This window comes from Protopterus annectens, chromosome 8.part1, assembly GCF_019279795.1.
Source record: "Protopterus annectens isolate FY-2018-M chromosome 8.part1, PAN1.0, whole genome shotgun sequence".
Classification (NCBI taxonomy): domain Eukaryota; kingdom Metazoa; phylum Chordata; order Ceratodontiformes; family Protopteridae; genus Protopterus; species Protopterus annectens.
Genome location: NC_056742.1, coordinates 239,062,153 through 239,086,148, shown reverse-complemented (window position 1 = coordinate 239,086,148; position 23,996 = coordinate 239,062,153). Strand labels below are relative to the sequence as shown.

Genomic DNA, 23,996 nt, shown 5'->3' with positions numbered 1-23,996 from the left:
GATGACTTCATGTATAGGAAGTAGACTGTCAACCCTTGGTTGCTAAGAAACCAGACACTATCCTATAGGGTCAGAGTCCCACAGCTTCACAACTTTTTTGAAGATGTATTAAGAATTGAGGAGGAAGCTAATAGACCAAGGGCAAGGAAAAGTGATAAAGGAGATATTGGCGCACACAGGAAGCTGTTGTGCCATTGATACTGTTGTATTGGTCTATAAACTCTTGTTTTTAGGTTTAGCCTATGCCTGTGTGTGATTGCCTATTTCTCAGTTATTTCTGCGTGCTTGTCTGTAGACCCTCCATATGCTGATATGGCCCCAAGTCCTTGAATGCCATGCTCCACCTGAGGCGTCTCAGTGGCCTCAACTTTGGGCATAAATTGTGTTGCAGAAAGTGACCTTTGCACCTATTGAACCCAGGTGCTTTTACAGCTCTAAAGTTCATTTAGAAAACAATTTTCCCTAAAGCGATCACTTCTGTGAAGGGAATCTGAAAACTAAAAGCCCTCATGCAGAAAACTAAAAGCCCTCATGCAAAACATGATTTGTTACAGTCCCATAAATAACAGATAATCCTGTGCACTAATCCCTCCATGCTGAAAGTCTGTATAGAAGTGGCACTAAACCAGGCTTTCCAGTCATCTTACCTAATAGAAGGGTAAAAGGATCTTGGCAGTCCCCAGATCTGCTTAGACCATTCATGTGCTGCATAGATAGAACTAAGACTCTTTAGAAAATAAGAACAGCTTTCTCCTTGGCAGCAAATCAACAAGGATTGCTAGTGACTAAGCAGGCTATTTCATACTGGCTAACGCATTGTGGCCTGCTGACCATCTGCTCTTTGTGGTGTAATGGCCTATTTTTCCTTATGGAGCAAGAGCTGTTCCCAGCACACCTGTTTACCATGGAGCAAGAGCTGATGGAGCGGTCATCCAGACAGTCAGTAGATTTCATGGATGCAACCTAACCCTACCCTCTTGTAGTGACATGGGTTCTGTTGGTGCAGAGGGTTCGTTTTTGCCTCCAATATGGAGATGTACCTCTGTAAGGCCTCCCTGAATGGCTTGGGCCTATCCCATTCCCCAGGTCTCTTCTTGGAGAAGAGGCCTGCACGACTACCCTGGAGTACCAGGTCACCACCAGTGAAAGGAGTAAGATGAGCATGCAGATGAAAGTCTTGCATATCTCATACACCTTTCCCCATATCTTCCATTTCCAGAGCTTTTAATAGATCTCTGGCCATCTAGTTCTCAGTTAGGGCTTTATCCCTTTGGTACAGGGCTGGGGTAGCACATTGTATTCACTTCTGCTGTGAAACCTGTGAGAAGACTGAGCAGAAAAAAGTTGGACCCGACACAGCAAGGGGAACTATACCTACCACTGCTTTCTTGAAAGGGGTTAGTATCTGGAATGTTCAGGGAGCAACATCCTAGTGCTCTGTTCAGGTTGGATGTGATGTCTAGGGCAAAGTTTGGATTTTTTTCTGCTATCCTGAAGGGCATCCTCCAGTCCTTATATAAACAATGTTCCCAGCTTCCTATCCTCAGACAGAAAAAGTTCCTTTTAAAGGTTATGCCTACAGCAGTGTCCCATGAACATGCCCAACTGTAGGCTGTTGACCATAAATGTAGATGTTTGAGGTGTGGTTATTGCAATCCTGTCTTCCCTCTTTGCTCTGTAGTGCAGTGCAGCCATGAGGGGCTAGGGTGGTTACTCATATACCCTTTTCTTCACTGCTGTGGTCATTGTTGTCCTGTCTTTTTTGCTCCGTACTGCAGTGCAGTGAAGGGGCTGGGGTGGGTAACCATATACTCCTTTCTTCATTGCTGAACAAGGACAGAAGGGGGAAAGGTACATGTTCCCTAAGGAGGATTTACTCTGCCACAAACCACACCTCTGCTGTAAACTGTCATCAAACCCCCAAATAGGTCTGGTTCTGCCATGACTTGGGGGATGGTGGGGCAGAGCAAGAAAGAACCAAAGATAATCTGAACAGGCACCACCTATATACTAGGTAAACTTAAGAAGCCCAAGGTGATGTCATCTCAGCCATAGGGGAAGGATGCTGAACTCTGAGCTAGATATCAGACTCTGCAGTCCCTAGATGTTACTGCAACAGTGACTGTATTCCAATTTCTCCAGCCATGGTAATTTCCCTGTACAGCTGTACTGTGATTTTCAAGAAGATACTTGCTATAACTGTTCAATATTTTAGGGAAGAAAGGCAGTCTAAACTTTTGTGACTGTTGTCACAGCATGTCTTGAAAGTTAATGGATGCCATTTGAAATGGAGATGTTCCTTATTTTTTTGCATGGTAGCTGGCTGAAAATGCTAAGCATACCAATCAACTGTCTAATATGCTTCAGATTTTTGGTCTTTTCCTCACAATGTTGGGTATTCTTTCAAATCATTGAGGATTACATTATTAAATGCCCGACATTTGAGTTCCACACTTCATATCCTTCAGGAGATGCAGTTTTGTATGTAAATTCTGTTACTGGTTTTGGGGCCTTTGTCCACCCACTGTTTTTGTTGTTGTCCAAAATGTTTGCGTTGAGGTTGAAAAGCATGAAACCAGTCAAGGACGTGTCAAGCACTATCCTCTTGGATCAAGTGATAAGGCAATAATTGTTTTTACTCACCTATGCAATACAGAACTAGTGTTTGACAATGTGTGTGTGGTACTGTACTTGGACACATTTGGGTTTTGCCATTATTTGCTTGCTGAGTTATGGCTCCTGTGATTGAAACCATCTTTGATTGTATTGATTTTGTGTAGAGTTTTTATACCAAACAGTTGAGAAAAAAATAAACTTCAGTCATACTTTTTTTTTTTTTTTTTTAGTGTGATGGAATGAGCATACTAGAGAAGGAACATGATTACAGGGAAGAGCACTTTGACTTCATTCAGTCTCACATTCGCAGATTCTGCTTGCAGTGTATCCTTTTGCACTTGTACAGTGTTTTTCATCTTCAGAAACAAATTTTTAGTTTGCATTTTGAGTGGTATGTAGTGTTCTTTGAGCTTGGCTGCAAGAACAGTTTCCTTTAACACATTCATGTTTGTGTGTACATCTGCGTTTTTTTTTCCAGATTGCTTTGTACAGAATTGGATTTTAGTTGGGTAGTGTTAGTCAAGGGATATATGTGGAGTTGGGCTTTTGAAGTGCGTTTCCTCTGCTTGTGCTTAGTATAAAACTGAACAAAAACTGATTCATTGTTTTTCTTAAGTTTATTACTGTTATTAGTCCGTTTGTTCTTCACTTTAATTGAACATCATACCATTTAAAGTTACTTTTCCACATGTTCTCTTTCTGTGATTCTACACTTCATTATGATTGTGTGTATCTGCTTTTCATCGGCAAGTTTCTAAATTTTTTGTCAGGAAAATCATGTAATGCCCATTCTAACTTCTGTGTTCTGTCATTTGAGATGAAATGGGATGAAAGATGGACATATATTTAGCCAGCTGAATCGTGTTACAGCCACCCTAATTTTCAGCATCTTTGTCCAGCACATTTGCTGCCAATAACCATACTCTTTCTTCATTACTTTTTTGACTTTGGCAGAGAGATTAGAAAGTATGAATACAAAGACCCTCCATTAGCAGATGGGCATACATGCTTTTTAATTGACCTATATCATCCTGGTCACCCCCTTCCTTAGTGCAGAACCTTTTCCCAGCTGTCTATTTTTAACTTTGTGTCTTACTAATTTTCCTGAGGAATGCCAGTTTATTAATCTATGATCAGCAACCATAATCCAGTAGTCTCTGGTTAGACCCTGAACAACCCCCAACTTCCACCTAACTGCATTACAATCCAAAGCATATCTGATAGCTCAGGTGGAGATTTATTAACAGAATTGGCTGGTATTGACTGGGATCCACTCTAAACTGTAATTTAGATAAAGGCAGGTGAGTACTTACTCCAGCTTTGTCCTTGAGTGTTTAGGTGTCGGCCTCTAAAGATCAGTGCACAGTGCTATTGATATCCCCATCTCTAGCTTGCCACTCTTCAAGACACTAATTTCTTTGCAAGCTTCAGTGATCTACTTACTCTATTTCATCTGTATTTCTTGTTTTCAAAAGTATTGAATGTCATAGCGGCAATCCATCTTATTCTCTCTGCGAGATATTGCATGAGAATACTTCAGTGGACCCTCTGCAGGAGTGGTCTGTGGATCAGAGAATCAGATTGTCGGGAATGTGCTGATTTCTTTTCAATGGTTACATATCAGTTTGAGAGGTTGTCCCTTTCTAATTTGCCATTCACTGTCAACACAGACATTTCTAGCTTTTGATGGGGGGGCATTGTTTAGGTAGAAGGACCACAATGTGGACTCTGATAGTCTGGGCTGCCCATTCAGCATGCTCATTTTTGAATACAGTGAACAGTCATTGTATAAAATCCAGATATCATTTCCAAGTCTAGGTCTTCCCTGGGGGCCACAGTTCTTACTAATATTCTGTCATGATGCCACACAAGATGCATAGCTGGGGACTCTTTCCAGTTCTTCCACTTGGATAGTGAAGGACAGTGTAAGATATGAATGTTGCAGTCCAAAAAGAAATGCATAGACTTAATGTGCATTGAGGGGGAAAAAGCCTTTAGTGGTCTTTGTGGTGTTCAAGCCTTTGAGGGTGGAACTGGTGTGGAACCAGACTTGCATCCTTCAACCTCAAGAATTTGAATAGGTTCCAAGTATGGAAGGACTCATAAATGTCTACATAAAATCAATGCAGTGAACCCAGAGTTGTTTTACATGGCAAGAGATTCCATATTGGTTGTAGGACCTCCCCATGGTTGAGTGGCAAGGACTGTAGAGAAGTAAAATGTCTTTGGGAAGAAGGTTTCTATCTTTTTAATATTATATTTTAGGTTTAATTATCAAATCCATGTAATCAAATAAGAGGAGATCTTAAAGTGGGTGACTGATGCAACAGAATTTCAATATGAAACCCAGAGGGAATGGTGCTTTTGCCTAATCCCAACACAGTTTAAAATGGCAAGACTAACGGGAGATGGGTTAAGAATAGATGGTCAATAAGTAAATGGATATCTTGGACCTTAGAAAATTTTCAAATAATTGCTCTTGTTGGATTTGTTACATTAGGAACTTGCAAAGTGTCTAGTTTCTCAATTTTGTTTCATTTTAATTATTTTAAAGAGTTATGGCTTTAAGGAATATGGTTGAATATTTGAAAATCATTTGCATTTTAACATATTTGAATTGTAAACTTGCTAATAGTTAGTGAAGCAGAGTCCCCATTTCTCTATGAATAACACCATGTGATTAGGGAAAAAGTTCATGGCATATGACCTGACTAACTTTGAAATGTTTTAATTATGTTACGTGGTGCACATTAATTACCCTCTGAACTAAGCAAAAAGACAGCCCTCTGCCACAAGATGCAGTCATAACATCTGTCAAAGGGTTATGCACCTTTTAAATCTATTATGATTGGTTCTTGTTCTGCATCTGACAGGAGCCTTTGCAGGGCAGTGCTGGCACTGAGCTGACAGATTTAAAAACTGTGCATTTTACATTTCCACCCAAATAAGTGTTTCCGGGCAATGTCTGATGACTTTTAAAGTCATTAGCTGTCTGGCAGTGACAAATGTTTCAGTTCTGTAAAACACTGTGCTGATGTACTGCTTTTGCAAGGAACTTTGCATTTGTGCAGCCGTCTGTGATCAATCTGGTTGTGTGTTCTAGACATACATGTCAAGATTCACCTCTTGAAGTGAATTTCTTGACATCAGTGTCTCAAAACACAATATAGAGAATTTTAATTAGGTCTGCAGTCTTAAGCAGATGTCCGTTAGCTCACCTTGTGATCAGACAAGGCTAGTCTTGGCATACATGTTAAGAGTGCATAACAGTAAAAGTTATGATTGTAAAGACATGATTATAATTCTTTAGCAGTGGTGTACTACATGTTGGGAAAAGTAATGGCATTAATTGTTTAACAGCTTTGAAAGCTGTAACACTTACTGCTGCCACACATACGTAGCCACTGCAGAAGAGGGAGCAGTAGGAAGCTGTTAACTTTTCTAAGGTCCAAATTAAGTGTTAACAGCTTCTCGCTTCGCCTTGTTGGTGGCTGCTGAAAGCTCTTCTTATGCAGTAAGAGACTAGACCATAACAGTAGTGAGGAGTATTTAAGAAAAGCTTGTTGATGTATTTTTCACTTTCTAAAACATCTTTGGAAATTAACTGCAAAACACTTGTTAGTTACTGGTGATTTTGCAGGAAATGAGGTTAGTGAAACTAAAAGATGCACACGTATTTACACTTTTGTGTGTATGCCCACACTGGTAAAATGTCATAGTAAGTATTAGGCAGTGATATGCATAAATCAGCAAATCATTATGGGCATGCAGAAGTACTTTGTTCTTTATAAGAGCAGCTTTACTTGCATTGCAGTTTCACTGCAACATCTTCACACACACTGATGCTAAATTTCAATGTAACGTGTTCCATCTGCAAGACCTAGTTGATAAATTGTCTTTCTAGGAAGCTAGAAAATCTATACTGATGCATTCAGCATGGAAAAGTAGCCTGACGTCAGGTCGTCATTGGTGTAACATCAGGCAGCCAACGCCATTACATCAGTCTTTCTTGCCAAGGATCCCAAAGCAGAAGCAGTTTGCATGAGTGCCAGTTGGCTGCTACCTGAGTTTTCATTTCTGAAATTGAAGTCTTCTAAAGCTAAGTACCCCGTTGGGGATCCTTTTTTCTTGCTCTAACCGATGATAGAAAAAGTTAATTGTCTCGACTGTAGAAAAGCAAGTACCACACTGAGATTTCCATTCTTAGTGCATCACCTGTTTAGGCCCAGACCACGACGTCCCTTGCTGTCAGTTCTGTGCTTTGTTCAACGCCAGAACTATACGTCATCGGGCCCTTATCTTAGCTAAATACTTTCGCGCTCTATCTCTGTATTCCGAAATAGCTTCGGTAAGCCATCCGACTATTCGTCTTCTGAAAAAACGAAAGGATAAAGACAGACTGCACAGGTCGATAACTGTAGACGCTTCCGTTAAGCTAGACACCAGTTTGCTGGTACTCAGTGAGGTGTTTTCTCAGCCCCTAATGCCCGCTTCTGTGGATTCGCAGGCTGCTACCGAGACTAGTTCGGAATCTGATATGCTGCGAGACTCTTCTTTGACAATGGAACCTGCGGATGTCTCTACCTTGGATGGGTCTGGAGCCGCTGAGCAGGCACCGGCTTCCGAGGAAATTCTTCGCACTACCAATATTCGACAGACTTCTTTCACATCTTCAGTTCTCTCTAAAACTGCCAAGTTTCTAAGGCCCAGGGTACGAACTCCACCTAAAAAAATGACCCAAGCCCAAGCACCTGCTTCCTTGCCTCAATCTCAGATGCTTAAAATGGTGGAAGACCTTATGCTGATTAGGGGAAGCCAAGCCTACCCCTTCTAAAAGAAAGAGACTTGTCCCCAGCAGCTTTATCTGACCAGGAGTCCGGCTCTGAGGTTTCTGATTATGAAGATATGCCCTTGTCTGCTTATGAGGATTCTGATGCAGAGGAATCCATTCCTTCTGCCTCTCTTCCAGAGGATTTTTCTTGTGGTGAAACCCTACATACTTTTGAGAGAGCATCTCCATTGGGAATGCCAGGATTATCCTCAGTCCAAAAGAGACTCGAGGAATTTTTAGATTTACCACAGCACAGACCCTTGGCTATTTCTCCTGTTCTGGATGTTGTGGATGATAATTTCATGGAATCCAGTGTAACTCCTGATACTCTTACCTCCTGCTCTCAGGAAACCTGATGGGTACCCCTGACTCAAATTTCATTTAAAAAATCGTACTGCTGACCCAGAGGTAATCTCCCAAGGACCTAAAGGAATAAAAGCAACCACAGCTAAGAACCCCACCCCATCGGACAGGGATTCCAAGCTTTAGACTGTGTAAAAAAAGTATACACCTCTGCAACTCTTACCATTAGAGCATTAAATTGTCAATTTTTGTTTAAGAAGTTCCATTGTATGTTGCTGGTATTTCAACATGTGGAACTATCTACTTTCCAGCTTGTGCAGAAAATAAAGAATTACAGGAACTTATGCATTCTGCAAGCCAAGTTACTAAGCATAACCTGCAATGTGGATTTGACACCCTAGAAGCATCCTGCAGAGCAGCAGTCACAGGTTCTGTACGTAGAAGGCATTCTTGGCTTAAGGAACAGACCTTGCCAGATCATGTCAAATCAAAATTATTGGATGCATCACTGAACAAAGACAATTTTGTTTGGCACCAAGGCAGAAGATGTTTTAAAGAAGGTATAACCACTAGTTACATTGGATTACATACTTATATTTTATATCCTATCTCTCTCTTACCTTTGAGATATTATACAATGCCTCAACAAGGAAGCTACTTGTGTAGTCGTGTCCAACATCTTCATTGTCTGCAGACCTAACCGTTTTCTTGTACATATCAAACCCAGGGGAGGGTATCCCAAAACTATTTAAGACTAATCAAGATAGCTGTAGAAGCTATCATAATAGAAGGTTAAAGTATACATCTGCATTTAGGTTAGTAGGGAAATATCCACAGCTACAGTGATGCAGAAAATTGAAATATCTGGGGATCTGGCTAGCAGTAAATTTAGAGTATTTCTCATGAGTTCCAGAGAGAGGAGAGATCATGTTGATCATGGTAAGGAGGTGGAAGTCATTGAGGCTAGGTTTAGATAAGAGAAATCTAGGTGGTGAAAATGTTTGTCCACTTAAGTGTGAACAGCCTGAGCCTTTGGATCCAGGTAAGGTTCTGGTATCCTGTGAGGGGAGAGAGAGTGAAATACATATGGGAAGACAAGGAGCCTAGAGTTAGCTGGCAAAAGATGGTTTTACTACTAGAAGGGATGGGGAAGAAATTAGCAGTTCTGAATTTGACAAGGTGACCAAAATGAGACTAGTTTATTGTATTAAGAGTATTGAGTCAAAATGGAAGTGGGTAATGCTCAGGCAGGGGGGATGAGTACTCAGTTACCTAGACTGTAAATATTTGGTCACAGGCTTCGGTAACAGTGCAAAGTAAATGTTAGTTGGTAGTAATACACAGACATATTAGGTACTCTAAAGATGAAAGACTTTGGTAGGAAATTAGGTGGTAAAGAAGTGAAGGGATAAGGAAAGAGTTGATTTTTGGGAGCAGCTAAAGAGAGGATATAGCTGAGTGGTATGGAGTGATATTGTGAGAGGTGCACCCACAGGAAGAGAGATTGGAGTATAAGGGCATCAAGCTCAAATAAAAAGGGAAAAAAACTAGTAATGCCAGATGTAGTGATCGAGGTGAGAACAAGAAAGGTCAGTAATAGGGTGATGAGCAGAATCTGCAGAGCAATATTAAAGGGCAGGGTCAAGGTGAGAAACATTTAATACAGATATGGTGGGAAGGGGAATGACTGAAAATTCAATACAAAATGCAGAGCTCTTGATAGTGGCAATGAAGTCAAGAAAAGTGTCTGTACAAATACTTTATGCAGTCTCTGCAGTATAAACGTATTCCTGGAAGTAGGTCAAGATTGCTGGAGATGCCTACAGGTGATGACAGGATTGGGAACTTTTTTGGTCATGTGATAAATTGGTGAATTTCAATTGAAAGGTTAGTAGGGAAAATATTGGGCTATGAGTGGGGAAAAGCAGTAAGTTCTGCATTTTTGTATCCAATACAGGCAAGAGTTGGCACACACAAAGGCTTTATTAGTGTTAGTTACTCCCTTCTTTGCCACTGTTAGTTTGAAATCAGAGCAAGAACCAGCTATGACATGTATTGGGCATGGTAGAAAATATAAGGCTAGTAACAAGGGAGGTACTGAAGTTAAAAAAAAAAAAAAAGGTGAAGCGGAGGATAATGGAGAGGGATCAAAGAAGCCAAGATGGAAGGCTTATTGACAAGATTGGAGCTGAGAAGTTACAGGCAGGCGAAGGTGAGAATGAGTGCTCAGTGAGACACAGGGTAAAGGAATGATTTTAAAGCAGAACTGTATTAGAGTAGAGTATAATAGTTTGGGCCTTATGTACAGTTGAGTGCTTCATAAGAAACTGGTCTGAATACTTAGTAGTAAATGGGTCAGTGACCTGATGAAGTCCCCGATAAGTAATGGCTACACAAAATTGTAATAGTGGATTTAAGAATAAAGCATTAATGAAAAATGAAAGTGAATGGCAGATAGTCTAAGGGAATCTAAGAGAGAGAAATGTGAAAAATATGGAAGCTATGATCTTCACTGTTAACCAAGGCTCCTCTTATAGTTAAACATTAGTGCTTTGTGGTACTTCACCCACGAGAGAGGCACTCACACTTCTCTTTAAAGGCTGTAAATGTTTGGGACTTTACTTTTAGATTGGGTATGATGTACAGGCTAAGTCTTCATCTGTGGGAAGCTTGCAGCTGGTGCTTAAGCAGAGTTGGGCACCTTGCATGAATGTAAGCTGTTCAGGGAGACCTTGTTTTAAAAAAAAAAGTGTAGCAAGGTAGACCTCTTCATTTCTGAGATGCTAAGTGAAAAGTTTGTTCAGGGATCCCTTGCCAAGCAGCCATAACTACCCACACTTTCTCAGTCCAGTGGATCAGGTCTTGCCTACATGCCCTCCTAGTCCTTTTCATTCCAAGTGTTCTGTTGAAGGCAATAAAGGAAAAGCTATAAGGCTAATAGTACCAAAGTGGCCAAGACAAGCATTTTTTTGCTATTACATGTCCAAGGAGGAACAAATTATTCCACCAGTTCATTGCACCTTACTAACCACTAGCAAGGAAATCTAGTACATTCCAGACTGTGCGACTCTACATGTTGTTTTCTCAGGTTGTTTGTGTTGTGCAAGAGGCTAAACATTCAGTTCCTGAGAGTAATGCTTTGCTGTATGTGGTGTGACAGGAAGCATGCTAATGTAGGATTCGTTTTTGTTTCACACGTTTGAAATATCTTTCTGAATTCCCTGATTAAGATTTGGTGTACTTTAAGGTGCACTTTCATCATACTCTGTTTACCTTTAGACCCACCTGTTTCTGTTTTCTGTACTGTGAAAAACTTCTTGACAGTTTCTTGAATGGTACCCTGCACATTAAACCCAGGAATACCTATGTCCCCTGCCCCCTCAGTTTTGATCTGACATATGCAGTTTAAAAGTTTGCAAGTCTACAAGCTGTTTCTGCCCTCAGGTTCTTGACTTGGAGTATCCACTCCAGCCAGAAGAATTTCAGAAGTACGGGCTTTGTATAGATAGCCTTGCATAACTTTTCTTAAAGATAAGGTGCCACCTGGAATTGGCCTCCTCTTTATGCCTGAAGTGGTTTCAGAATTTTCATTAAATCAATCTGCAGAGCTCTTTTTCTTTAGTCCAAGAATGATCCTGATCTGGCATACTGTGAATGTATTCATATATAATCAGTTTACTTTAAGAAGCAGACCTCTGTGTGATGAACTGCTCACCTCCTTTATAGTAGGGAAACTAGACCAAGTAGTCAGACACTCAAAATGACTATTTGCTTGTTTTACCTTTTATGACATCCATGGGAAAGTTGATGATGGCCAAGATATGGTATACTCCACATGGGCAGGTGCACTACAGTCTTTCAAGAACCTGTCTGCTCAAAAGCATTGGGAGGATGCTTCCTGGAATTTAAATCCATATATTTTTGAAGAGTTGCATTCTGGGTATTCAAAAATTAAGGATTGTTGTGCTTCTGCTGTGTTGCAGGATACTTTTAGTCCTCCACAGGTCTAGAGTTAAAAGCTGCTTAGTATTTTGCTCGTTCTAATGAACTGAAATGGTGATTCTTATGACCATAGTGCAGCAGTGTGAGGGTATTCAGCATAACCGTAGATGTTTTTTTAATAACTAGGTATTTGCTGCCATAGAAGCCTTTACACTTTTTAACATTTAAATGCAGTTTCTAATTAAATGATGCTTCATTTCTTTTGAATGTGGACTGCTTTGTGATATCTGTAGTTTATCCCTTTCTGGTACAGGGCTTCAGTGTTTGTGTGCATGGTTTAGAGGAAGGGTTAGTGGTATGTATTTTTGGTGTATTGTACAGAGACTTCACTTGTTAGAAATACATTTGGGTAATAGAGCTACATTTGCAAGTTACCCTGTGCACCAAAATAGCCGGAGGTAAGGTGTATGTTTGCTTCCCCTTTACAGCAAAGTTTTCTTGTGACTTTTTTTTTGGGGGGGGGAGTGTTGGAAGATGTAACATTGCAACTAACTAGGGAACATCTGTCTACCAGATGTTTGCCTGGAAGATAGAGGCAAGATTCCATTCATCTATGAATGTTCTGTTACCTGAATAGCTTTTGAGTACCCTTGCACAACTAAAGTTCAACTGGCGTGTGTAATAGATTGTTTTGGTCTTTTCTTACATAAATTAGCATGCTATTAATCAAGATACTTTTTGTAGAATGTTTTATTGCATGAAAGTGAACATTGAAGTTTGGAGACTAGGTTTCCTGCTTGTAATTAAAGTAAATTTTCCTTAAGCAAGTTTCTGTAGATGGTGCAGCCTTAATTTATACGTCTGTTAAAGAAGAAAAAAACCTCGACCTGTTGTATAGATACGTAGTGCACAAAACATACGGGTTTCAGTTTACCACACCTGCCTTAGTGGTGGAAAAAGATGCTGTTTTTATGTAAGTACTGAAACATAATGTGTGTGACAGTATCACTTAACATTGTACTCGTAGTCAAGTATGTGTATAATAGCAAGCGTACGTGTTTGTGTGTGTATATGTTGTATGTCTGTGTGTGTATATTTATAAAAAAATTACTTATTTGACATGGTCTCCATATAGCAAATAGATTTGTTATTCTGACATTGAGGTAATATGGAACTGTATGCAGCCAAGAATATTTGAAAGATATTAGTGTTTTGCATTGGCAAATGCGGTTAAAGAATATTCACAGATGGTGAGGAGAGTGAAGAAACTAAATCTAGCCTCTCTTCACTGAGTTTTTTTTATTGAGTAAGTGGTCTGGGCTGGAATGAATCCATGTCAGATACAACTTTGGTCATAGACTGTAGTCTCTACAGCACCGAGAGCAAGTCTTACATCACTACTCGACTGTTACATATGCATTTAATTCTGAAAATGGTTTGCCCTCACATTCTCAGTATTTGACATAACAGGTTAAAATGCGGTGTTAGTGACTGTCTTCACAGTGCTTAAGCAGATTTTATACTTCTAAGAGTGCAGTCAAGCTTTTTCCCACAAACATAAGGCAGTACAGTGCTACTAGTTCTCTGCTGTTATCTGCGTCTGGAAGAGACCGCAAGTGACTATCCTTGATGTTAGTGTTTTACTGTTGCAGTCATTACACTTGGGGTTATCCTGCTGGCAGGCGGCCCGCAGTCGGTCCGAGTTCCAAAGTCTTGGTCCGGCGTCGGTTGCCGTTGCCTCTTCCCTGACGTCAGTGCGCCAGGGGTATAAAAGTTGCAACCGACGCCATTTTCTTCAGTCTTTCTTGACACGCGGTGCCCGAAACAAAAGCAGTTCGCAAGTGCCGGTTGTCCGACTCTTGAGATTTTCAAAATTGAATTTCAGAACCGAAGTCTTCAATAAAGCTAAGTACCCCATTGGGGAAACATTTTCTTGCTCCAGACCGATGTCAGTAAAAGTTAATTGTATTTCTTGTGGGAAGCAAATACCTCATAAGGACTTTCACTCTTATTGCATTCCTTGCCTAGGCCCTGATCACGACGTTACTAGTTGTCAGTTTTGTGCTAGATTCAATAAACACACTATTAAACGTTTGATTTTGCTTTAAATTATTTTTGGACTAAGATTTAATTATATAATGCCGTTGGAACAGCTGACCGGAATGTATAAAAAATGCAAAGACAAAGAAAAAGACAGGCATCTGAAGTCCAAAACAGACTAAGACTTTTCTAGGCCAGTCGCCGGTTCTCTGAGGCGCTTTCGCAGCCCCTGACACCCGCTACCGCAGAGCCACAGGCCGTAACAGACAGCCACGTGGAGGCCCCGAGGCCTGTGGAAGCTCAAGGTATTGCGCCTATGGAAACTATGCCGTCAGATGGGTACGGAGCCGCTGAGCAGGCACCGGCTTCTGAGGGTGTCTTCAGACCTTCACAGCTTACAATTAAGGCTACTACAGCAGCAAAGGCAAAGTCCAAAACGCCATTAAAGACAAGGAAACGAGTGCAGCATTCTCCTAAACAGTCTTCCATGCCAAAGAAACAGATGCTCAAAATGGCCGAAGACCTTGTTACTTTAATCAGGGGCTCGCATCCCCCTCCTGACCAAAGGCCTAGGCAAGACACTGATTATGATTCCTCTGATCAGGTTTCCATTTCTTGTGATTCTTCTGATCAGGGCTATTTTCTCCCTCCCTATGAGGACTCTGATGCTGAAGCGTCCATTCCTTCAGCCTCAGTGCCTGAGGATTATTCTTTTGGGGAAACCCTGCACACCATGAAGGGAGCAATTCCATTGGGAGAGCCAGGATTACTCAGAATCCAAGAAAAGGCTCAGATTTCCTTTTATTGGCTCAGCACAGGCCCCTGGCTATCCCCCCTGTGCTTGATATTGTAGATGATGTTTTTTCTGAATCCAGTCCGTCTCCAGATTCTTTACCCCTTGCACTAGTAAAGCCAGACTGGTACTACAGGGTCCCTGACTCTCATAAATTTCTTTACAAAAACCCCACTGCAGACCCAGAAACAATTTCTCAGGGTCCTAAAGGGGTTAAAGCTTCTACTGCCAAAAATCCTGTCCCCTCAGATAGGGATTCCAAAGCTCTGGACAGATTGGGGGGGGGGGGTTACACATCTGCTACTTTAGCTGTACGAGCTTTAAACTGTCAGTTTCACATGCTTAAATATCAACAGTATCTCATGTCATTGTTAAAGCAGAAAATGGTTACAAATATAGAAAGTCCTGACAGTAAAGAAATGCAGGATTTATTGCATGCAGTTGAACAAGTGGGAAAGCATACTCTGCAATGTGGTTTTGATTCATTAGAGGCATCTTGTAGAGCCGCAGTTACAGGCTCAGTTATTCAAAGACATGCTTGGTTGAAAGAACAAAGTTTACCTGACCATGTTAAAGTAAAATTATTGGATGCTCCACTACAGCATGATACTTTGTTTGGTATTAAGGCAGAAGGGGTGTTAAAGAAAATTGAGGATAAAACAAAGTCAATGCAAACGGTGAAAGATTTCTTACAGGTTCAACCACCTAGATTTAGCAGAAACTGGCCTTCAAAAAATTGGTCCTTTCCAGTGTCAGACAGACCACAAAGAGGCATATACAGACACCCAAGAGGCAGATCTCGGCCCCAAGGCTCCTACAGACCTAAACAATGGGGTGCTTCAGCCCCCAAAGGAGGAGAAGACAAATCACAACCTTATAGGAAACAGTCACAATGACTTCCCTCTGCAAATGCCAAACTCTTACCAGTTGACAGCACCCCTAGGGGAAAGCTAGCACTTTTCTCAAAAAATTGGCATATGATCACCCAAGACCAGTGGGTGCCAAATATAGTTTCTCGGGTACAGGCTCCACTTCCACACGCTTCCAAAACTATAAAAGGTATGCCAAACCTGCCACAAAACCAATGGGCAGAGGCACAAAACAGATTGCTGCTCTTATGGATATGGGAGCTATTCAAAAAGTTCCACAAGAACAGGGACAAGGATTTTACTCAAGACTTTTCTTGCTACCCAGAAAAGACAAAGCCTGGAGACCAATACTGGACCTGTCAACCCTAAATACCTTCCTGGAAGTTCCAAAATTCAACATGTTTAATACTACAACAGCTTCTGCCCATGCTGGGCAAGGAGGCTTGGCTAGTTACTTTGGATCTCAAGGAGGCATACCTGCACGTCCCAATCAGACAATCGTGCAGAAGACACCTCAGATTATAGCAGGCTCAATGCATTACCAATTCTCTGCACTGCCCTTTGGCTTATCTACTGTGCCCAGGGTCTTCACAAAATGCCTGGCACCAGTAATTGCATTTTGCAGACGAAAAGGAATTCAAATATATCCCTATTTGGACGACTGCCTTATTCAAGCACAGAGCAAGGACATTCTTCTAAAGCACCTGGCGTTTGTAAAAAGATTGCTAATTTGCCTAGGGTACACAGTAAACGAAAAGAAATCAAAATTAGTGCCCTGTCAAGAGGTATTCCTGGGTGCAAGCTTAAATACAACTGCCCAGATGGCTTATCTCATGCCAGACAAAGGCAACTGACTCATTACTTTCAAATGATGGCTGCAAAGACCTAGCTCCCTGCAAGAAAAATTCTGCAGGCCCTGAGTTTCATGGCATCCTGCATTCTACTAATTCCATATGCAAAACTGCATATGAGGAAACTACAGTGGTGTTTAAAAAGTGTTTGGACTCAGCATTGTCACAGCCTAGAGACGATCATAACCTTGATCCCCTGCCCTACAACAGGAGATGTCCTTCAAGGATGCATCTGCAGTCCTTAAATATGGGTTGTCCTGCCTCAGGCAGCCCTTCGGTCAGCCGGATTCCAAAGTCTGGGTCCGGCGTCGGCTGATGTCGCCCTTTCCCCGACGTCAGAGCGCCTGGGGTATAAAAGCGTCAGCAGACGCCATTTTCCTCAGTTTTTCGTGCTGTGTGGTGCCCGAAGCAGAAGCAGTTCGCAAGTGCCAGTCGGCCAGCTCCTGTAATTTCAGCTACCGAAGACTTCAAAAGCTAAGTACCCCGTTGGGGACTCTTTCTTGCCTCAGCCGATGTCAGATCAAACGCTTAAAGTTAATTGCTTAACTTGTGGGAAACAAATACCTCATAAGGATTTCCACTCTTACTGCCTCCCCTGCCTAGGCCCAGACCACGACGTCTCGGCCTGTACTGCCTGTGCCTCCTTCAATCGACGCACTCTCAGGCGTCGGGCGGAGTTTGCAGAGGAATTTTTTGGGGCTAGTTACTGTTATAATATGCCGTCGGAGACTCCGACTTCACATTTAACCAAAAAACGGAAGGACAAGGACCGACACACGTGGACCGTGGTTTCGGCTGAAACCACCCTTAGGCCTACCGCAAGTGTCTCTGCTGAAACCGAGTCCTTGGTACTTCCGACCGGCAAAACCGCACAACCGACAACCTCGGCCCCGGAGGCCTCTTTAGAGCCGGTTATAGAATTTCCCTCAGAAACTGGTGTTTTGGAAACTTCCGACACCATTTCCCTGGACAAAACTACGCCAGCACGTGGAGCAGCCAGGCCTCCTGCATCCATGTCCATTAAGGCATTCACAAGGGCTAAAGCTGCTAAACAGCCTAAAACTCTGCCTCCCAGGGTTATTCCTCAGGGATCCACTAAAGGTTCACAGATTTTAAGTTTAGCTGAGGACCTTAACTCCTTAATTAGGGGCTCTCAGCCACACCCGGACAGGGGCTCCCAACCTCCTCTAGACAAAAGGCCCAGGGTTGAGCCCACTGATCCCCAGCTCTATCAGACTACCAGGAGGAGGCCTTTACGGCCTAAGAGGATTCCGATGCAGAGGAATCTATTCCCTCGGCCTCCACTCCTGAAGAGCTGTCCTTTGGGGAGGCCCTTCACTCCATGAGAGAGCATTTTAAATGGCAGGGCCAAGAATTCTCTGATTCCAGGAAGAGATTAAGGACTTTTTTGCATTTACCTCAGCATAGGCCTTTGGCTATTCCTCCTGTTTTGAATGTCATTGATGGTGTACTCTGAGTCTAGTATTACCCCTGACTCCCTTCCTCCAGCTCCTGTCAAACCCGATAGGTACTACAGGGTCCCGGACTCGCATAATTTCCTTTACAAGGCCCACTCTGCTGACCCAGAAACTATCTCCCAGGGCCCTAAAGGGGTTGCAACTGCCACTACTAAAAATCCACTCCCCTCTGAAAGGGAGTCAAGGGCTTTAGAGAGATGGGGTAAAAAAGTGTATACTTCTTCCACTCTTTCTATGAGGACATTAAATTGTCCATTCCATATGATACAGTACCAAGAGTATTTGTTAGATGAATTGCATAAAAAGCTGTCTTCACCTGAACCCCTAGATCGCAAGTCACTTCAGGATCTGGTACTTAACTCCCAACAGGTTAGCAACCATTTCTTGCAGTGTGGTTATGATGCATTGGAAGCTTCATGTAGGTCAGCAGTGACAGGTGCAGTCATACGTAGGCATGCTTGGCTGAAGGAACAAACTCTGCCAGACCATGTTAAAGCAAAACTTCTGGATGCGCCACTGGAAAAGCAAAAGTTATTTGGCTCCACTACCCAGGAGGTCTTAAAGAAATTTGAGGAAAAGGCTAAATCTGTACAAACAGTCAAAGATTTCCTCCAGGTCCAGCCACCTAGATTCAGCAGAAATTGGCCTTCTAAGAATTGGTCCTTTCCAGACACAGAGAGATTTCAGAGGGGCAAGAACAGGCGTGCCAGGGGTAGAGGGCAAGCTAGAGGCTCCTACAGAGGACGTCAATGGCAGCCTCCTAACCAGAGAGGTAGTGCAGGACCTACAACTGCTGCACAAGGATAGACTCGATGACTTAACCTTGACCCTGCCAACCAGGGCTCAATTAGAGCTACACCTTTTAAGGAAAGCTATCTTTATTCTCAAAAAATTGGCACAGTATTACAAGAGACAAATGGACACTGCAGATAATAGACAAAGGATACAGGTTCCACTTTCATACATTACCAAAAAGAAGAGGCATGCCAAACCTGCCACCAAATCAAAGGGCAGAGGCTTTAAAAGAAATTTCCAACCGATTACAAATGAAAGCTATAGAAAAGGTTCCTCTCACAGAACAAGGCCAAGGATTTTATTCCAGACTATTCCTTGTACCAGGAAAAGAAAAACTATGGAGGCCTATTCTCGACTTGTCCGCACTGAATACTTATCTCATTGTGCCAAAATTCAAAATGCTGACCCTACAGCAACTCCTTCTCATGCAGGGCAAGGGGTCTTGGCTGGTAACTCTGGACCTCAAGGAGGCATACCTGCATGTCCCTAACAAAGTTGCAGAAGACACCTCAGATTTCTTGCAGGTTCAGAGCATTATCAATTCTCAGCATTGCCCTTTGGCTTATCTACTGCGCCCAGAGTATTCACAAAATGCCTGGCATCAGTAATTGCACACTGCAGACTTCAGGGGATTCAAATATACCCATATCTGGACGATTGCCTTATACAAGTGGACAGCCAGCAAACTTTGGTAAAACAATTGAATTATGCCATCCGCCTACTTCAGGCTTTGGGATACACAGTCAACATTCACAAATCAAGACTTGTGCCATCCCAAAGAATAACTTTTCTGGGTGCGGAACTAGATACAACCACCCAAATGGCTTTTCTCTCAGAAGAAAAACAAAGACAACTACCGGATTATTTCAAAAATCTGACTAAACAAACTCAGCTGACTGCAAGGAAAATCCTGCAGGCCCTGGGTTACATGGCATCCTGCATTCTTTTGGTTCCACAAGCAAGGCTGCATATGAGGAAACTACAATGGTACCTAAGGAGTTTATGGTCTCAGCACAGTCACAGCCTAGAAGCTTTGATACCACTCATTCCATCCCTACAAAAGGAATTCTTGTGGTGGGCTCAAGCAAGCCAGTCACACAGGGGCCTGCCCTTCAGCAAACCATTAACCAGCCAAACCATTACAACGGACGCTTCAGACCATGGATGGGGAGCACACATGGAGGACAGATGCATCCAAGGACAATGGTCACAGAAAAATGCGCATGCACATAAACCAAAAGGAAATGCTGGCAGTGATACATGCAATCGAGGCCTTCAAACACTTTCTGCATCAAGGCCACCTGCTAATAAGGACAGACAATACCACAGTTATGTGCTACATAAACAAACAAGGAGGTACCCATTCCTACCCTCTTTGCAGGCTGGCAATGAATCTTTGGGAACTTTCCCTAAAACTCAACATAGAGCTGCAATCCCAGTTTGTGCCAGGCAAAGACAATATACTGGCGGACAGCCTAAGCAGAAATATCATGGATCCACACGAATGGATGCTGCACCCAGACATCTTCCTTCAGATAACACAATCATGGGGGAGGCCGGACATAGATCTTTTTGCCTCCCACCACAACCATCAGCTGAAGAAATTCTGCTCAAGGACATACCACCCTCAAGCATGGAAAGTGGACGCCCTCTTTCAGCTGGAATGCTCTAACAGTGTATGCATTTCCTCCTCTTCCATTAATGACCAAGGTCTTACTGAAGATCAGGACAGAGCAGCCAAAAGTGATTCTGATAGCTCTTGACAGGCCAAGACAACACTGGTACCCACTGTTAAGGAGCTTGTCACTCACGAAACCGTGGCCTCTACCACAATGGCCACTTCTTCTGACACAGCACAATTACAAAACTCTGCACTCCAGCCTGAAAACCTTGCAGCTGACAGCCTGGAGAATACCTTGACTCCTCACCAGGATGACTTATCTAAGAGAGTGAAGGATATCATCATGGAAGCTCGCCGGCCTTCCACAAGAAAGGCATACTCAGCAAAATGGAAGAGATTTCGCACCTGGAACACCACAAAGGGCCTGGATGCGACAGTGATGAACATGGCACATATCCTGGAATACTTGGCAGAAATACTCCACAATGGCCTTTCTTACTCTTCCATAAAAATTCATGCTTCAGCAATTTCAGCAGAATACAATACTGATCCACCTGTTTTCTCTCATCCTCTCCTAAGGCAGTTTGTAAGAGGAATTAAAAACATCAATCCTCCAAGGAAACCACCAGTACCCACTTGGGACCTTAATTTCATGTTGGAAAAATTAGCTCTACCTCCCTTTGAACCAGCAGCATTTTCAGAACTACAGTTCCTGTCTTAGAAGACTGCCTTCCTTCTGGCCATAACCTCGGCAAGAAGAGTATCAGAATTACAGGCCCTCATGGCAGTTCAACCATTCCTTATTTTTCATCAGGACAGAGTTTCTTTGAGAACCAATCCTTCATTCATGCCAAAGGTGGTATCCAGGGTCTCATTGAATCAAGCTATTCACCTGCCTACCTTCTTCCCAAATCCACAAAATAAAGGAGAGAAACTTCTGCATACTTTGGACATCCACAGGCAGTTGCGATACTACTTGGACAGAACCAAAACTTACAGAAAAACTGACCAACTCTTTGTAGCATATGCTGCTGGTGTACAAGGAAAAGCAATTTCTAAACAGACAATTTCAAAATGGATAGGAAATTGCATTCGGTTCTGCTATGCCTTATCATGGAAAAGATGTGCCAGCTAACATTAGGCCTCATTTCACCAGAGCAACAGCCACCTCCACAGCCTTTTTAAGAGGGGTGGCTACCAAGGACATTTTAGAAGCTGCTACATGGAGCTCCGTGCATACATTCTCCAAGCATTACAACTTGCCCTTATATTCCAGATCCAGAGCAGGCTTTGCTACGGCAGTCCTGCAGGGCATTTTAGCTACACCATCATTTTCTTAGATCCTACCACCCCCAGCTTGGCTATGGTATTCTACCCATATGTAAGGACTGCAGATGCATCCTTGAAGGACATAGTACAGTTTTGTACCTACCATAAATGTAGATGTCCGATAGGTATGCATCTGCAGTCAAGGTTACCCTCCCTCCTTCCCCTCTGTGGTATTTCTAGGGTTCTTCTCCCCCTTACAGCTAGCTGGGGTTTTCTAGGGTTCTTCTCCCCCTTACAGCTAGCTGGGGTTATCTATTATGGTGTATTTGTTTTATATTACTGTGCATGTTTGGAATTTTAGGCATTTCTCCAAATTTAGCCTTCCTTAGAGGGCACCTGGCATCTGGGGCAAGAAAAACTGAGGAAAATGACGTCGGCTGACGCTTTTATACTCCAGGCGCTCTGACGTCGGGGAAAGGGCAACATCAGCCGATGCCGGACCCAGACTTTGGAATCCGGCCGACCGAAGGGCTGCCTGAGGCAGGACAACCCATATGTAAGGACTGCAGATGCATACCTATCAGACATCTACATTTATGGTAGGTACAAAACTGTACTTTTCGATGGTGGTCCCAGGCCTGTCACCACAACAAGACAGCCTTTCATCTTACCTACAGCCAGGCAGACAATAACAATGGATGCATCTGATTATGCCTGGGGAGCACAGATGGCAGGAAAATGTATTCAGGGCATGTGACCCAAGGAACAAATGCATCTTCACATCAGTCAAAAAGACGCTAGCTGTACAGAATGCCCTGACCGCCTTCAAGAACCTAATACATCAGGACAACTATTAATAAAGACGGACAATACCACAGTCATGTGGTACATAAACAAGCAAGGGGGCATGCATTCCTACCCCCTATGCAGACAAGCCATGACTTTGTGGAACACAGCACTGACCTATCAGGTACATTTGCAAGCACAATTCCTGCCAGGATCAAAAAATACACTCGCAGACGAACTTAGCAAAAATCTCATGGATCCTCACGAATGGAACCTAAATCCACAAGTGTTCAGCATGATAAGGGAATGGGCGCCCTGACAGATCTTTTTGCCTCCCCTCACAATTGCCAAATACAGAAATTTTGCACAAGGACTTATCACTCTCAAGCATGGAAAGTGGATGCTCTTATCATTCAGCTGGAAAACACTGACAGTCTATGCCTTCCCTCCGATGCCTCTTCTCACCAAGGTGCTTCTAAAAGTCAGGCAAGAGAGGCCAAAAATTATCCTGATTTGCACCAGACTGGCCACGCCAGCACTGGTACCCAATCCTAAAGACTTTGTCCCAAGGCCCACCTTGGCCTCTACCTCAAATCCCTCATCTTCTGACACAGCAAAACAGTCAGATTCTGCACAGTCAACTCTGAACCTTAAACCTGGCAACGTGGCGGATAATGTAGCCACTCAGAATGCACCTCTCTCTAAAGCTGTTATGGATGTAATTTTGGAAGCCAGGAGGCCCAGCGCTAGGAAATCTTATGCAGAAAAATGGAAGAGATTCTGTACTTGGAACCAGGCACAAGGGCTCGACCCACTGCTCCCTAATATACCTCAGAGTTTGCAATACTTGACTGAGATGTTGGACAAAGGTCTATCTCTTTCATCTATTAAATCCATGCCTCTGCCATTTCAGCTCATTACAATGTGGATCCTCCTATGTTTTCACATCCTCTACTACGACAGTACATCCGAGGGGCAAAGAATGTAAGACCCCCCCCCAGGAGAGCACCAGTACCTACTTGGGACCTCATTTTTGTTTCAGAAAAACTAACACTGCCTCCATTTGAACCAGCCAGCACAGCTAACCTTAAATTCTGGTCATGGAAAACTGCACTGCTCCTAGCAATAACTTCAGCAAGAAGACTCAGAGTTGCAGGCATTGATGGCTGTGGAACCTTTCCTCATTTTTCATTAAGACAGGGTTTCTCTTAGAACAAACCCAACATTCATGCCAAAAGTGGTCTCCAATGTGGCCTTAAACCAAACCATTTGCCTACTTTTAGCCAAATCCCCAGAATAAAGGGGAAAGACTTCTTCTGCATGCTTTGGATATACACAGGCAGCTACGATTTTACTTGGACAAAACAAAAGCTTTCAGAAAAACTGAGCAACTGTTTGTATCATATGCTGCAGGATCACAAGGGAAACCTATTACAAAGCAGACAATCTCCAAATACATAGGACGCTGCATCTGCTTCTGTTATGCATAACATGGCAAATCTGTACCCAAGGACATTAGGCCTCATTCTACTAGAGCAGCAGCCACTTCAGCAGCTTTCCTCCGAGGGGTACCAACCAAAGACATATTAGAAGCTGCAACCTGGAGCTCCGTGCACACTTTTGCCAAGCACTACCACCTACCTCTCTACTCCAAATCCAGTGCAGGCTTTGCCACTGCAGTTCTGCAGGGCTTGTTAGCCTTTCCCCCCAAAAATCCCCCAAATTTTCTTTTAAAAAACCCAGCCAATCCCTTTTTCCTTTTAGCCCCCCCCCCTTTTTGGGGATTTTCTTAAAACCAGGGG

The 23,996-nt window shown here is 42.8% G+C and overlaps 1 protein-coding gene across 1 annotated transcript in view; it reads left to right on the top strand.

The window, feature by feature from the left end:
* Positions 1 to 23,996, top strand: part of DYNC1LI2 (dynein cytoplasmic 1 light intermediate chain 2) — a 720,614-nt gene that overhangs the window by 205,943 nt on the left and 490,675 nt on the right. The window contains exons 6-7 of the mRNA XM_044081588.1: positions 2,847 to 2,940; positions 12,530 to 12,665. Coding sequence (XP_043937523.1) covers positions 2,847 to 2,940; positions 12,530 to 12,665 — 230 coding nt within the window. The remainder of the gene's footprint in view (positions 1 to 2,846; positions 2,941 to 12,529; positions 12,666 to 23,996) is intronic.